Source organism: Manacus candei, unplaced genomic scaffold (genome assembly GCF_025592945.1).
Source record: "Manacus candei isolate 608988 ecotype Guabito, Panama unplaced genomic scaffold, ASM2559294v1 h1tg000013l, whole genome shotgun sequence".
NCBI lineage: Eukaryota > Metazoa > Chordata > Aves > Passeriformes > Pipridae > Manacus > Manacus candei.
In genome coordinates, this window is record NW_026138061.1 from 4,841,787 (window position 1) to 4,853,993 (window position 12,207).

Genomic DNA, 12,207 nt, shown 5'->3' on the forward strand with positions numbered 1-12,207 from the left:
CTGCATGTGCCTTGAGCAAGGGGGGGTAGATAAGATTCTCTCCAGAGATCCCTCCCACCCATATGGATTTTCCACGGTTCACAAGTCTGCGGCGCCCTGTCCCCTTCCTCTCCACTCTAGTCCTTGGGCACCTTACTCTTGACTACAAGAACACTCTTACTGCCTCCTGCCACAGTGCAGGGCTCTTAGGAAGAGTATAAGGCAACCACTCTTTCAAATTAAAACTTAGGCTATCTTCCTTTGCAAGGATAAGAGGTGGTAGTGGTGGGCAGCAGGCCTTTATACAGTGTCCTAGAGATCTGGGCATGGTTTCAGGATGGAGGAAGACTGAAAGTTGATTTTCACTTCTGCCTGGGGATGATGGGGATTCAAACTTCCTATCACTTCCAGATTTTCGTGGGGTGAGGACTTTCATGAATGCTGTATTGGAAGTCATCCACAGTGTATTAAAGAGGGAACTGAAGAAAAAACCTCTCTGCAGAAGTCCTGTAGCTCAGAGCAACCAGTCAGGAGTGCAGAGAGCTCAACACAGTCCACTTCCCTGTACACTCATTTTACACTATCCTATTTCTAGCTCAGGTGTGCTCTGAAATACAAGGGCAGTGAAAATGTCCTTTTCAAGATGCTCCTTTTTGGTATCTAATGTCACATACGTTCTGGAAGCAGCCACTGGGATGTGAGCCAGGATCCTACTTGCTGAATATCCCTCCCTGTGGGCACAGGCTGTGAAAGAACTCATGGGCTGCTTTACTTTATGCACTTGGAGAAACTTCAGGGTGAGAAAAAGGCCCAGAACCTCAAGATTACAAAAACAATATGCTAATTAACTAAACACACATACAAATCAAGCTTCAGAGTTCAGCGGCCTCAAGTGCCAGGTGACAGCTGAGCAGAGATTTTCAAGTAATCATTCAGTCACCCAGCTCACATTTTTGGTTCTTCATGTTTTCAAATCTAACATCACACATCTGAAAATTCAGGTGCTCTCACAGTCACATTGAGCACAGCTGGGTGCCTCATACATCTTGTTCAAAGTCACCCAAGTCCATGCCAGAGCTACAAATCTGATGTTGTGGTAGAGTCACACCTGCAACCCTGAGCCTTAAAAGCTGCTGTCTCCAATAAAAAATTTATCTCACACTGTCACACCTAAGAGACAGCTGTCAAGAACAGCTGCAAACCACAGAAGAGCGAAGATCTCCACCCATACTTTCATCAGAAGTCTCATCTTGTTACAACTAGATTTCCTCAGGATTGTTTCACTCAAAGAATTCTTACTTAAGCTGACTCTGTTTTTGTGCAAGATTCAAATAGCCCTTTCTGGTCAGGATCTCAGGGAGAAGTACAGTTTGTTGGTTCTGTCACTGTTTTTGCCATTGTTAATATGCACATAGCGGAAGGCTTTGATGAATTAAGAATGGTTACACTACGGATGTAACATCTTACATGGACTTGTCACCTTGAGTAAGAAACATCTCTACATCTGGTATGGGTGGAACACAGATCCCACACCATCCATTGATCTGCCACGAGACAAATCACACAAACTGAACGGTTTTACAGATTTTCCCCAAAACTCCCCTTGAGTTCTGATGTTCTCTCATTTCTCCCTCTAGCAGACACTACATCTGTTCCTTAAGCAGTTGCTGGCAGACAAGACAAGCCTGGGTGCCAGCTAATACTATATGATCTGCTGCTGAATTAATTTTCCACTTAAAAATTTAATTATGGGCCAGATCCTCACTGGATTTAATACAGCTATCACCTATTAAGCATCTCATGGTCTGGCCTTGTATAGAGATTATTCTTCCTCTCTCTTTGTAGCAAGAACACAACCAAAGAGTTAGATTTTCATCTAACATGTGAAGGTAGTGAAAATATTGATTGTTCTGTGTTTGATGCATCCATCATGAGAAATTATGAGTTTTCCAAAAAGGTGGAGAAAAACATGCCATTCAAAAAAAACAAAGAAAAGAAAGAAAGATTGTAAAAGATACTATAAATCTTTTATTTCTTTTGAGTTACTATGCAATGCCCTTCATTTTGAAGGAAATGGTACAATCAATGATGTGTACTTCTTTCTCAGGAAAAGAAGATATTTGCACTAACAATTCAACATTTACTGACAGAAGACAGCTTACAGAAAATGCTCACGGTGGAAAAAATCATATTTGTGATTACACTTGTTATTGTGGATGATTTCATGAAGTGTTACAATATCAGGAATTCCAAGTGTGCATTTAAAGAAAGTTTCTAATTCAATATTAATCCAAAGGAACCATCTAAACCACTGGTGTTTGAAATCACCCTGATTTCTTCCCATTCACAGTTTAAAAAAGTCTAAACTGAAAGTCTAAGCCCATGATAAAATTCTCCTGGCCTTATCACTTCACACTGATTTATAAGAGTAGTCAACACATATTCAATTAACAGTAGATTTCTTACAAATAGAAACTGCTGTTGGAAACAATGTATTTCCTACCTCTACTTAGTTACTAGTCTCTGATCTGTCATACAAAATTTAAATTTTGCTGTAAAAAATATTTGTTCCTACATGGCTGTTAGCTTTACAGTTGGTTTTGTTAATTGCCAGAAAAGCACAGGTGGGAAACCATTCAACAACACACTTCACATACCCAAGGACAGACCTTTGGTAACGCTTAGCCAAAGGAGAAGAGAAACAGAAAACCACCATTACATTCAAAATCTGAAACAGATTCATCACATAATATTACCTACTTTAGTACTGAGTGGAATAATAAATTCAAATGAACAAAACTTTAAATTGCTTTGTATAAATGAAACCCTAGGCAAACTCTTTAAGTTTGCTTCCATAGTCTAGGGTCCTTCAGTCTGAAGAAAGTACTTTTCCAAGTACGAGAATACAGTTTTTGAATTAGCTTTTGGGAATTTTCCCTGCCTACCCTACAATTGCCTACTATATTGGCCAGATGAGATCTAGAGAGTTGCTGTAATCAATATTTTGCATTCACACAGAATCAGGGATAACAAAATAGTCTTCAGTTTATGTCCTTGTTCACTGCCATGGAAGGTGAATGTCTAAATTGTGTTTTAAAAATTACTCGATCAAGGGATAATTGGAGGTTTTACTACAAAGGCTTTTCCAAGACATTATTTGCATGAAACACACCAATACTCCAGGGAAATAAGACTGCTCATCTACATTTCCTAGCTGTAGCTACATTTACACATCTGGGGCTCAGCCTTGCCAGCCTTCACATGTGCATACTGATAATCACAGCAGTAGGTATGCCCACATGAGTAAATTCATATAGATGATTAAGTGTTTGCACAATCAAAGGGCTCTTAAAACAAATTATATTAACTTTAAATGTTAAAAACGCAAGGGAAAGTTCAAGCATGACAAGACAAAGATACCAGAGAGCAGTCTGCAGCAGATCATCAGCTTAGCTTACAACTGCTGTGTAACACACCTCTCACCAAATCAGTGCAGCCCCTGGAATTCCAGGGGAAACTGAGGCCAAAGTTTGGGCTGGATTCCATGACCTTTGTTTGGACAAGAGGCCCTCTGAGGAACAGTTTTCACTGCACTGCTTGTTCTCCCCTATTGATTATGCAACCTCAGATCCTCCATGCTCCCACTAGAGACCTCAGATTGAAATTCCAGACCCTCATTCACTAAGAAATGTAAATATACACTTAAAGCATGTGAATAGTCTTACTGATTCTCAAGTGGTTGAAAGTAGGGTCTAGTCAAAACTTTAAACTTCAGTAAAGGCTTAGGACCTTTGCTGAACCGCACGTTCTGCAGAAGGATCACACCTGCATTCCTTTATGTTAAAGCAGCAGCTGCAGTGAACAGTACTTTTATCCATTCTTTCCCCCTCTTTTGTGATCTACACAAGAATCCTGAAGTAAACACATACACAAAAGAGTCAGTTTTTCTGGGATGTCTTTTTCTCTAAAGCTCCAGAATTCCCAGCTGAATCTGCAGACAGTAACTGAGCAAAGTACAGCAAAGACAAGAAACCAAGCAGTTGTGATGTGCTAGCACAATTCCTGTTCTCACATCCAGCTCATTAGAGGTCCATGGCTTTAAAACCAGACTGCTTAGGAATGTGTGCAGCGGTGTTTAGTAGCACCTATTAAATAACACTGGCTAATCAACAGGTAGGGAAAAAGGAACTGCCTGTTAAAGATTCAACAGCTGCATCTTTATCTACTGGAATAAGAAATGCCTATGTGGAGGTAGCCCTCTTCCAGACAAAATTTAAAAAGTGCCAACCTTCCCTTCCTCTTCTACTTTTAAACATAAGGGAATGCCAGGAGACAGTAAGTCCCCAAACACAGTTTGTAGAGAAATTTAAAAATTCCAGATATCTATGTTTTAAATATCAAACACCTGTATCCCAGGTATCAGAGGAGCATATGGGTTTTATAACACAGCAGAATTCGTGCCAGACTCTGCTTTGCTATGAGGCAAGCTCTCCCTTCACTCTCTGTTCTAACAAAGCAATTCAAGCTCTGGAATTCTTTGCTAAGGCCCTGTGCCTGTGAGGGAATTTATCCCTAAAGGCGTGACCAGTACAGAAAAGCACCAAGATCAGCACAAGACAAGATTTCAGTTGGTCAAAGAAGCTTTGCTCTCCATTCCCAAGCAGATTTGGTCCTGTTCTTATTAAAACAAAAAAGTGGAAATAAAGAATTGAAAACATAGCCAGATTACGCAGGATATCTCAGAAGGAGAGAAATAGTTAAGTGTCATAGTTCTGATGTTTCAGACACAAGGGAAAAATATTTTCACAACTAGTTTACTATTTAGTACCCTGTAGATACATAATATTTGACATTTATAGCAGTTTCTATACTTTATGACCTAGAATATACTTTAGATCACAAATGAAAAATAAACTCATTCAGAGGACTGGAAAATAATGTGCATAACAACTTACTTTCAAAATGCAAGGTTATGAAGGGTTTTTTTAAAATTTCAAAAATATCTGTAAGAAAATATTATTTTACATAGCTATATTACACAGTGAAACAAACTTTGTTATGTACAAGGTTTCAGTATGAAAGAAACCACAGCCAGACATTTGTTCATGGTCTAGATAATCTGTTGTCTCATGTCAGTCAGTAGTACAACAGAGAGACTCTCCTTCACTCCTTTTCAGACTATTTCAGTGATCATTTCAGCTTTCAGTAGTTACTAGTAGTTGTATAAAACCTGTGTGCAGATATCCACATATTAACCCTACCACAGTTAGATATGGGTAGTTTTTAAGCTATCAAATCAAGGTTGCACATCTGTTTGACAACCACAGTAACCTGAGTATAACTCAATTGCATATTGGTGAAAAAAAACAACACTTAGTGTAGGCACCTGAGCTATAGCATTTTAAGGAAGCTTGGTGTTAAACTATCCTTTGGATTTGGGTGTTTTACAGGCCAAAGTGAGGGCATGCGAGTCATTAATGGAACAGTATATGATGTATTTGCATAACCCTGAAAATTATTTTTCCTCTGAAGTGAGGATGAAGTAGTCTCTCACAGCTTTTTTCTAGTTTGTGTCTTTTAGACAGAAAACATGACACCACAATCTACTTGGCTCACATTGGCAAAGTTGCTTTTTATAGACATAACTAATCAAAAGCTGGTATCTACCTATTCTTAAATGACAAACTTTGCTCCCTTCTCAGGGGTGGAAAGGACACAGAGTACTTTGCTATTTGTGGTATAACTGTAAACAACTGCGAGGAAGACTGTATTAACTATGCTTCAAGTTTACATCACACTGTTAGCTTCCATTATTTAAATGAACTCGAGCTTACCTTCAAGTTCACATCATCAACTTGTGCTTTAAGGGGAAGGAATTTTGCTTTAGAGACTGTCTCCAAATTACTGCTTGCTCATACAATCCAGATCCCAGGACAAAGATCTGACAGTACTGCCTGTGTGGGAGAGCAGTTCAACAGCTGAAAACAAGTTCAGGGAGCATTCAGGGTAAGTGGCATTGCACTCCCCCTCCCAAAGGACTTGCACAATTTTGGAGGCATGTCCTTTCCTTTTCTCTAATGCTATAGCTCAGCTGCATACCATAAAAATTAGCAAAAAAGAAAACATGAAATTTTTAATGAAGAGAAAACTTCTTTGCAGTAAGGAAAGAAAAAAAGGAACACCCAAAACCCCCTGCCTGTGATATCTTCCAGTATGTGCTCCCTTCCATCACTTTCCATCACAGCTGTGTTTATGGTGATGTAGAACCTGTGACATGCTCACAGTCAGGAGCACCCAGCCAAGAGGTCACCCTCTCGAGGGACAGCTTACTCAAGACACTCTTACACACAAGCAACCTGTTTCTACTGCCTCGATCTGTACCACAGGCATAATCAGGAGCTCTGCCATTTGCTTTAGGAGAAGCCAGGCAGCCTGTAATGAGCACTGGCACAGTTCAGTCTGTAAGAGTTGCAGCACACACCAGTGTGCAGACTCCTTAACTGGGGTGGCAAAGTTTCTCATCCCGTAGGATCTATCACCAATAAAAACATCTTTCTGTCCCCAAAGCCACATACCGATAGCAAAGGAAAAGGTCCCCCTGCCCACCTGCAAGTTCCTATAACCTAGGAAGGCACCAGGCACACCAAACCCATTTCTTCAAAATTAATGGAGCTTCCTGCCTTACACCTTCTGGGAGACTGGCTACTAATCCACAAAATCTTGCTCCAGGCAAGCAAGCAAGCTTGTTGTAATACCAACAGAAGCCACGGCTGAAAAGAAACAGTAGCAGAGAAGGGAAAACAATATCCTCATGCTTAAAACTACATGGTCATGTCCTGAAAATTGTTGGCTCCTTCTTAATAGTATTAAATACTATTAACTTCTGCTGATAAGTAGACGTCAAAGGCATTTAGCATCTTGTAGGGTCAAGCCTACTAGCAGATGGTTGAGGAAAAGGCTATGTGTGAACACAGCGGAGAGGAAGGGAAAGAAGTGGGAGAGGAGAGGGGTAGAATTGCCCTGAGTTTTATCCTCTACAAATAAGTCAGGGGTTTTATCATCGAGCACTGAAGGAGTTAAGCACTAAAGCACAGACACTTAATCAGCTTTCCCCCTTCCTTTCACATGTGATTGGAATGAAGCTGCACCGAAGCAGCCCAAAGGGCTTATAACAGCTCAATTTCGAAGCCTTCAGTTTTAATCCCCATCACCCAGGCTAAGCAGTATGGTGGTGCTGAGGCTGCTATTCCACAGCAGTCTGAGCACCTGGATGATGATGACGGTCTTCCTCCTCCTCTTCCTCCTCCTCTGCAGCTTGCAGGTGGCTGGAGAGCTCCTGGATCACAGCAGCCCTACCGATCTGGTCATTTCTCCTCTTCTCCATAATCAGATCCTCCAGGCTCTGAAATTCCAGCGTGTGACTGCGCTTGTCACCCAGCCGGATCTGCAATCGGTAGGGCTGCTTGCCTATGCGCAGCTCCCCGCCGATTTTAAACTCTCGCTTGCCGTACCGGCACCAGGCAGCAAAACACTCAGAGTTTCTCCAGCTCAAGTCCCGATCCTTGCAACCCACCTGCTCCAGGGCATTGCGCACCACCACGGCTGGGCTGAGGGGTTTGTAGCGGTACAGCTGGTTGGCAATGCGGCCCCGTCTGCCCTGGCTGGCGTCGGTGAGGAAGCTGTTCACCACCTCCAGCCGATGTAGGTGCACAACTTGAAAATCCCCGACATAGACCACCCAGTGCGGATACTGCGCTTGGCACACAAACTCCACCAGGTCACCTGGCTTGCACCTATTCAGCAGGTTCTCCGGGGTGTAGGTGCTCAGATGCCCCCCACCTCCTTCATCACCCTCCTCTGGCTGCATGTCCTCCTCTGAAAAGCTCTTCTGGTAAATACACTCATCCCGGTAATACACTGAGCACTCCACCTCGTGCAGCTGGGGATCGTAGGGCTGCAGGGCAGGGTGCTCACCCCCCAGGTCATGCACTGAATCCTGCTGCTGCTCCAGCTCATCATCGTCGTTCGAAAAAATATAAGAGACCCCGATCCTAGGCCCTTCATCTCTGTCCATACCTGTCGGGTCGGCCGTGGGAACTTCCTTGTAGTTGAGATGGGTCAGCTTCTCCACCTGGTTCCCCATGCCCGCTGCAAAGACAGACACACGGCGGGGCTATGAAGGCAGCGCGGGGTGAGCGGCTCCCAGAGGAGTAGCGGGGGCATAAGCGCGGCTCCCCCCTCGGCCGGCACCCCGGCTCTCCCCGCTCAGCACAGTCCCTGCCAGAGCCGCCGGGGCTGCGAGAGTCCCTCGGGGCCGGGGGGGAGGGGGAACGGGACACGGCACTTCCCTACCTGCACGGAGGAAGGCGCGGCGGCACCACCACCTGTTAGGCGGCAGCGAGGAGGAGAGAGGCGCAGGAGCCGCCGGGGAGCGGGGCAGGCACCGAGCCACCTGTTAGAGGGGGACTGCGAGCGCCGGGGAGGCCGGGAGGTCCGAGCTGGGGACGGCCGAGGTGCGCACCTGCCCAGGTGAGCCGGGCCGGGCCGCCGGCCAGGGGCGCCTCCCCCCGCCCTCTCCCGGCTCCGGGCGGCCGCGAACTTACCCGGCGGGCCCGGCTGCGCGGCGCCGGGAGCGGCTCTAGGGCGAGCGGGCGGCGGGGCGGCGGCTCGGCTGGATCGCGATCATGGCCCCGGCCCGGCGCGGTCCCCGCTCCCCGCGCAGCGGCAGCGCCCGAGCGCCGCCGGCTCCGCGGCTGGGCATGAGCTCCGGAGAGGCACGGCCGAGGGGAGGGAGGGAGGCTGGATCCGCTGCGGACGCCCCGGCAAGCACTCAGCCCCCAGCATTTAAAGAGGCAGCTCTTTTTTTTTCTTTTTTTTTTCCTCCCCCCTCCTTCTCCTCCCTCCGCCCCGCACCTTTTCTCTCTCTTCGCTCCTACATGCCAAGTGCTTTGCTCCTCGCCGAGGCCGCTGGCGGGCGGGGGGCGGGCGCGGGGCTCCGGGCGCAGCTCTGCGCGGCTCCGGGCAGCGGCAGCGGGTGTGCAACGCGCTCACACCGAACTCGCACACGCGCGGCCCCTTTAAGGGAGCGGTGCCATGAGCAGCCCAGCCCGCCAGTGTGTTCGGGGGGAGTCACCGGGAGTCGGAGTTTGCCCGGGACGGCACCGGGAGGCGATGCTGAGCCTCGGTGGGAACCACCGCGCTGTCCTGCGGGGGAAGCGGCCGCTCCGCGCAGCCCCCGCGGGAGCGCCGGGAGGTGCCTCCCTGGGGCCGCGCACAGCGACAGCGGAGTTGTGAAGCGAACAGAACCAAAGCGCTCAGCTCTCCTGGGCTGACTTAGCGCCTTCGATTCCTCCGCGCGCGGAGGGTGTAATTAGTTTTATTAATTTATTTTCTTTCCGACTCCGAAAGATCGCTCTCTTTTTCAATATAGAAGAATATGATTCCCTCTCCCCTGGAAAGGCATTATCAGAACTGATGGGGATATTTTTCTTTCTTTATGTTTTGGAGAACACAAACCAATATTCCGCTTTTTCATTAATGCCTAGTTAGTCTACGAGGTAGGTTTGTGTATTTTTAACATACACGTAAATTTATGCTGTTAAAATACTACAGAGATAATTTATGGGAGGTAGCAGTAAGGTCTTTAATTTTGTCTTATGTATTCACTTTGTCTGTTGTCTCGTAATTTATAAACCCCACTGCAACGCTGCTGTTTTGAGGATCCACTAAACAGTGGTGAATGAAGGAACAACTACAGTATTTCCGTGGCCCTAGGCACTACCTGCACACTCAAAGAATTCCATTTCCATCAGATTCTACATCTCTGTCGTTTCAAATATATACCTGCCCTTTGGGGTGGGGAGAATTGCTGCCTCTGGGGCTGGGGAGGTGAGCACTGCGCTCTGCTTGGGATGGTGGGGCATTGCAAGCAATTGCAGCAGTGACAGACAGTCAGATCAGGACTTTTTTTTGTTTTGGATTCACCTGGTGACTATGTCCATGGGAGCATTTTTGAAATGAATCTCCCAAAACCCCACCCCCAATACACATGCGCTTCAGTTTGCATCCTGGTGTAGTTTCATGTTCCTCTTGCATCCACCCAAACCAGATGCATTCCAGCTGCAAGGTTGGACCGAGGCTAGATGAGCAAATGTCCAAAATGTGTTGAATGTAGATGTGATTTTTAGGCACTACCTGTTTCACCCTGCAGTTCCTGTCCTCCAGAGCTGCTGTTGGACAAAAGAGGGCCCTGCTTCATAGTCAGAGCATTGTGAAACTGCCTCAGTAATTAAGGATGTACATGTGTGAAGGTAAGAATATCCTAAAAGGAGGAGCTAGACTGAACACAGAAGTATTTTTTGATGTTTTCCCATTTGTATTGGAAGTTGTGTCTCAGCACCACACCTTACTATCTTTGAAGCAGTTACATTTCTTGACTAAAATGGTTTGGCAGCCCTATGTTCAAGGCCAACTTTCCTTTTGAATCTGTTGCATGAGTAGAAACTCAGTATGGTCCAGGCAGTCACTCCTGTGCATGCACAGCCACACGTATTTGCAGCTATCGTGTTTTTTCTTTTTTTTTCTTCTCTGCTTTAACTCACCTCAGTGCTTAATTTTCTGCACCTTGTCAGCTGCTTTAATCTCTGATCTCCTTCAGTTACCTTTCCGTGACTACTCCTTGGAATCCACATTCTCTGTTCAGTCTCTGCTTTCTAAGATCAGAAACCATTGGCGAGTATTTTTGTGTCATAAACCACATCCATAATGGATTACTGCACCTGAAGGGTGGAAAATCCATGAAGAATTTACAGTGCCTATATATCACCTGGACTAGTGCCTAAAATTATGATGCTTAAAACTTCTGCATGCTTAACCTCTAAGCATCAAAGCAGCTAAATTCTGCAGGCAGAGGGGCTGTGACAGTGGCATGTGACTATGCTTTTAGAGAGGATATTGACCTCTTGTATAGCTTTTGGGGAGAAAAAAAAAAAAAGACTTGGTGCTTATCTGCTAAAGATAACGAAGCCTTTGGATATGGAGTGGGGGCAGGAACGGTTCCTGAGCTGGGATCCCAAACTGCAGCAGGGCAGAGTTGAAGGCACACCTCTGACCTTGCAAGGAGACTTCTTGGTTAGGTGACTCCTTGCTCAGCTACTGGCTGTTGCCCAATTTTGATACATTCAGCTTTGCATACATGTCACAGAGGCAACACCATAGGTACCACACTTACAACTGTGCTTGAACACTTTACTAAAGTCAATAGGGATGCCCACATTTTTAAATACAATACCTCCCTGGGGTCACTCCTAGGTTCCAGTCACTTCCTCATCCAGATTGCCCAAGTATTTGTTCTTTGTAAATTCTCTTTTGGAGAGAAAACTCCACCCCAGAAAAAATGCAGTTGTGGTTGTGGGGCTGGTTCACTTCAGGCAACTCCCCATCTGAGTCCCACAAAGATTGCAAGAAGCAGGGGTGAATGAGAACTGGCTCTCTCAGCTCCACACAGCCTTCCAATGCTTCCAGAGCTGCGTTTCACATACGTGTGCTCTCAGTCTATTGTTGAGTGCAGCAACATACATCTACAAGTTCACAACATAAAAATACCATCCTAGTGTGTTGCAATGTGACTCATATGATATTTAATATGTCTGAAACTTTTATAGCCTCTTTTAAGGAAAAAAACACCATGCTGCAGGGCTCTCTGGGAACCCAAAGCTGCTTGGTTATATTTTTTCATGGCTAGGCTTCGCAAAAGAAGATTTGGGAAGGGCTCTACCCACATTTGTTACAAGCACGCTGGTGGCTAAAAAGGCCAATATGAGATAGACAAGTCTGATTGCAAAAGGCACAGCAGAAGGACTCCTTAGGTGGAATATTCTGCAAGGCACAATTCTTTCTGCGTTGTCTTTTCTCCTCAAGAGTGATCCTGCGTGCTTTCTCAAAAGAAGCAGCAGCGTTATAGGTGGTGTGTCTCCAGACCTCCGTATTGGAGGCCAGAGTAGACCAGTTATGATGATCAATATGGCCAAGTCTGAGATGTTGTTTCAGGGAGTCCTTGTATCTTCTCTTCAGGGCTCCTCTCATGCAGCATCCGGTGGCAAGTTCACCATAAAGCAGGATCTTAGGGAGGCGGTGGTCCTTCATCCTGGAGACATGTCCTGCCCAACACAGCTGTGTTCTCAGCAGCATGGCCTCAATACTTGTGACTGCTGCTTGTTCAAGAACAGA

The 12,207-nt window shown here is 45.6% G+C and overlaps 1 protein-coding gene and 1 long non-coding RNA gene across 3 annotated transcripts in view; one reads left to right on the forward strand and one right to left on the reverse strand.

The window, feature by feature from the left end:
- Window positions 1-1,984: 1,984 nt before the first annotated feature.
- On the reverse strand, window positions 1,985-8,874 carry LRATD2 (LRAT domain containing 2). 2 transcript variants are annotated; one of them, XM_051778543.1, is made up of 2 exons: window positions 8,583-8,874; window positions 1,985-8,127 (listed from the first exon to the last, which is right to left on the reverse strand). In XM_051778543.1, the coding sequence occupies exon 2, from the start codon at window positions 8,120-8,122 to the stop codon at window positions 7,223-7,225; it is 900 nt and encodes a 299-aa protein (XP_051634503.1). In that variant the 5' UTR covers window positions 8,123-8,127; window positions 8,583-8,874; the 3' UTR covers window positions 1,985-7,222. The 2 variants fall into 2 exon arrangements, with proteins under 2 accessions (XP_051634503.1, XP_051634501.1); XM_051778541.1 differs by having other exon boundaries at window positions 8,332-8,874.
- Window positions 8,875-9,432: 558 nt separating this feature from the next.
- The window catches only part of LOC127467054 (uncharacterized), a 30,062-nt gene continuing 27,287 nt past the window's right edge, over window positions 9,433-12,207 (forward strand). The window contains exons 1-2 of the long non-coding RNA XR_007902948.1: window positions 9,433-9,536; window positions 10,190-10,289. This is a non-coding gene — a long non-coding RNA (uncharacterized LOC127467054). The remainder of the gene's footprint in view (window positions 9,537-10,189; window positions 10,290-12,207) is intronic.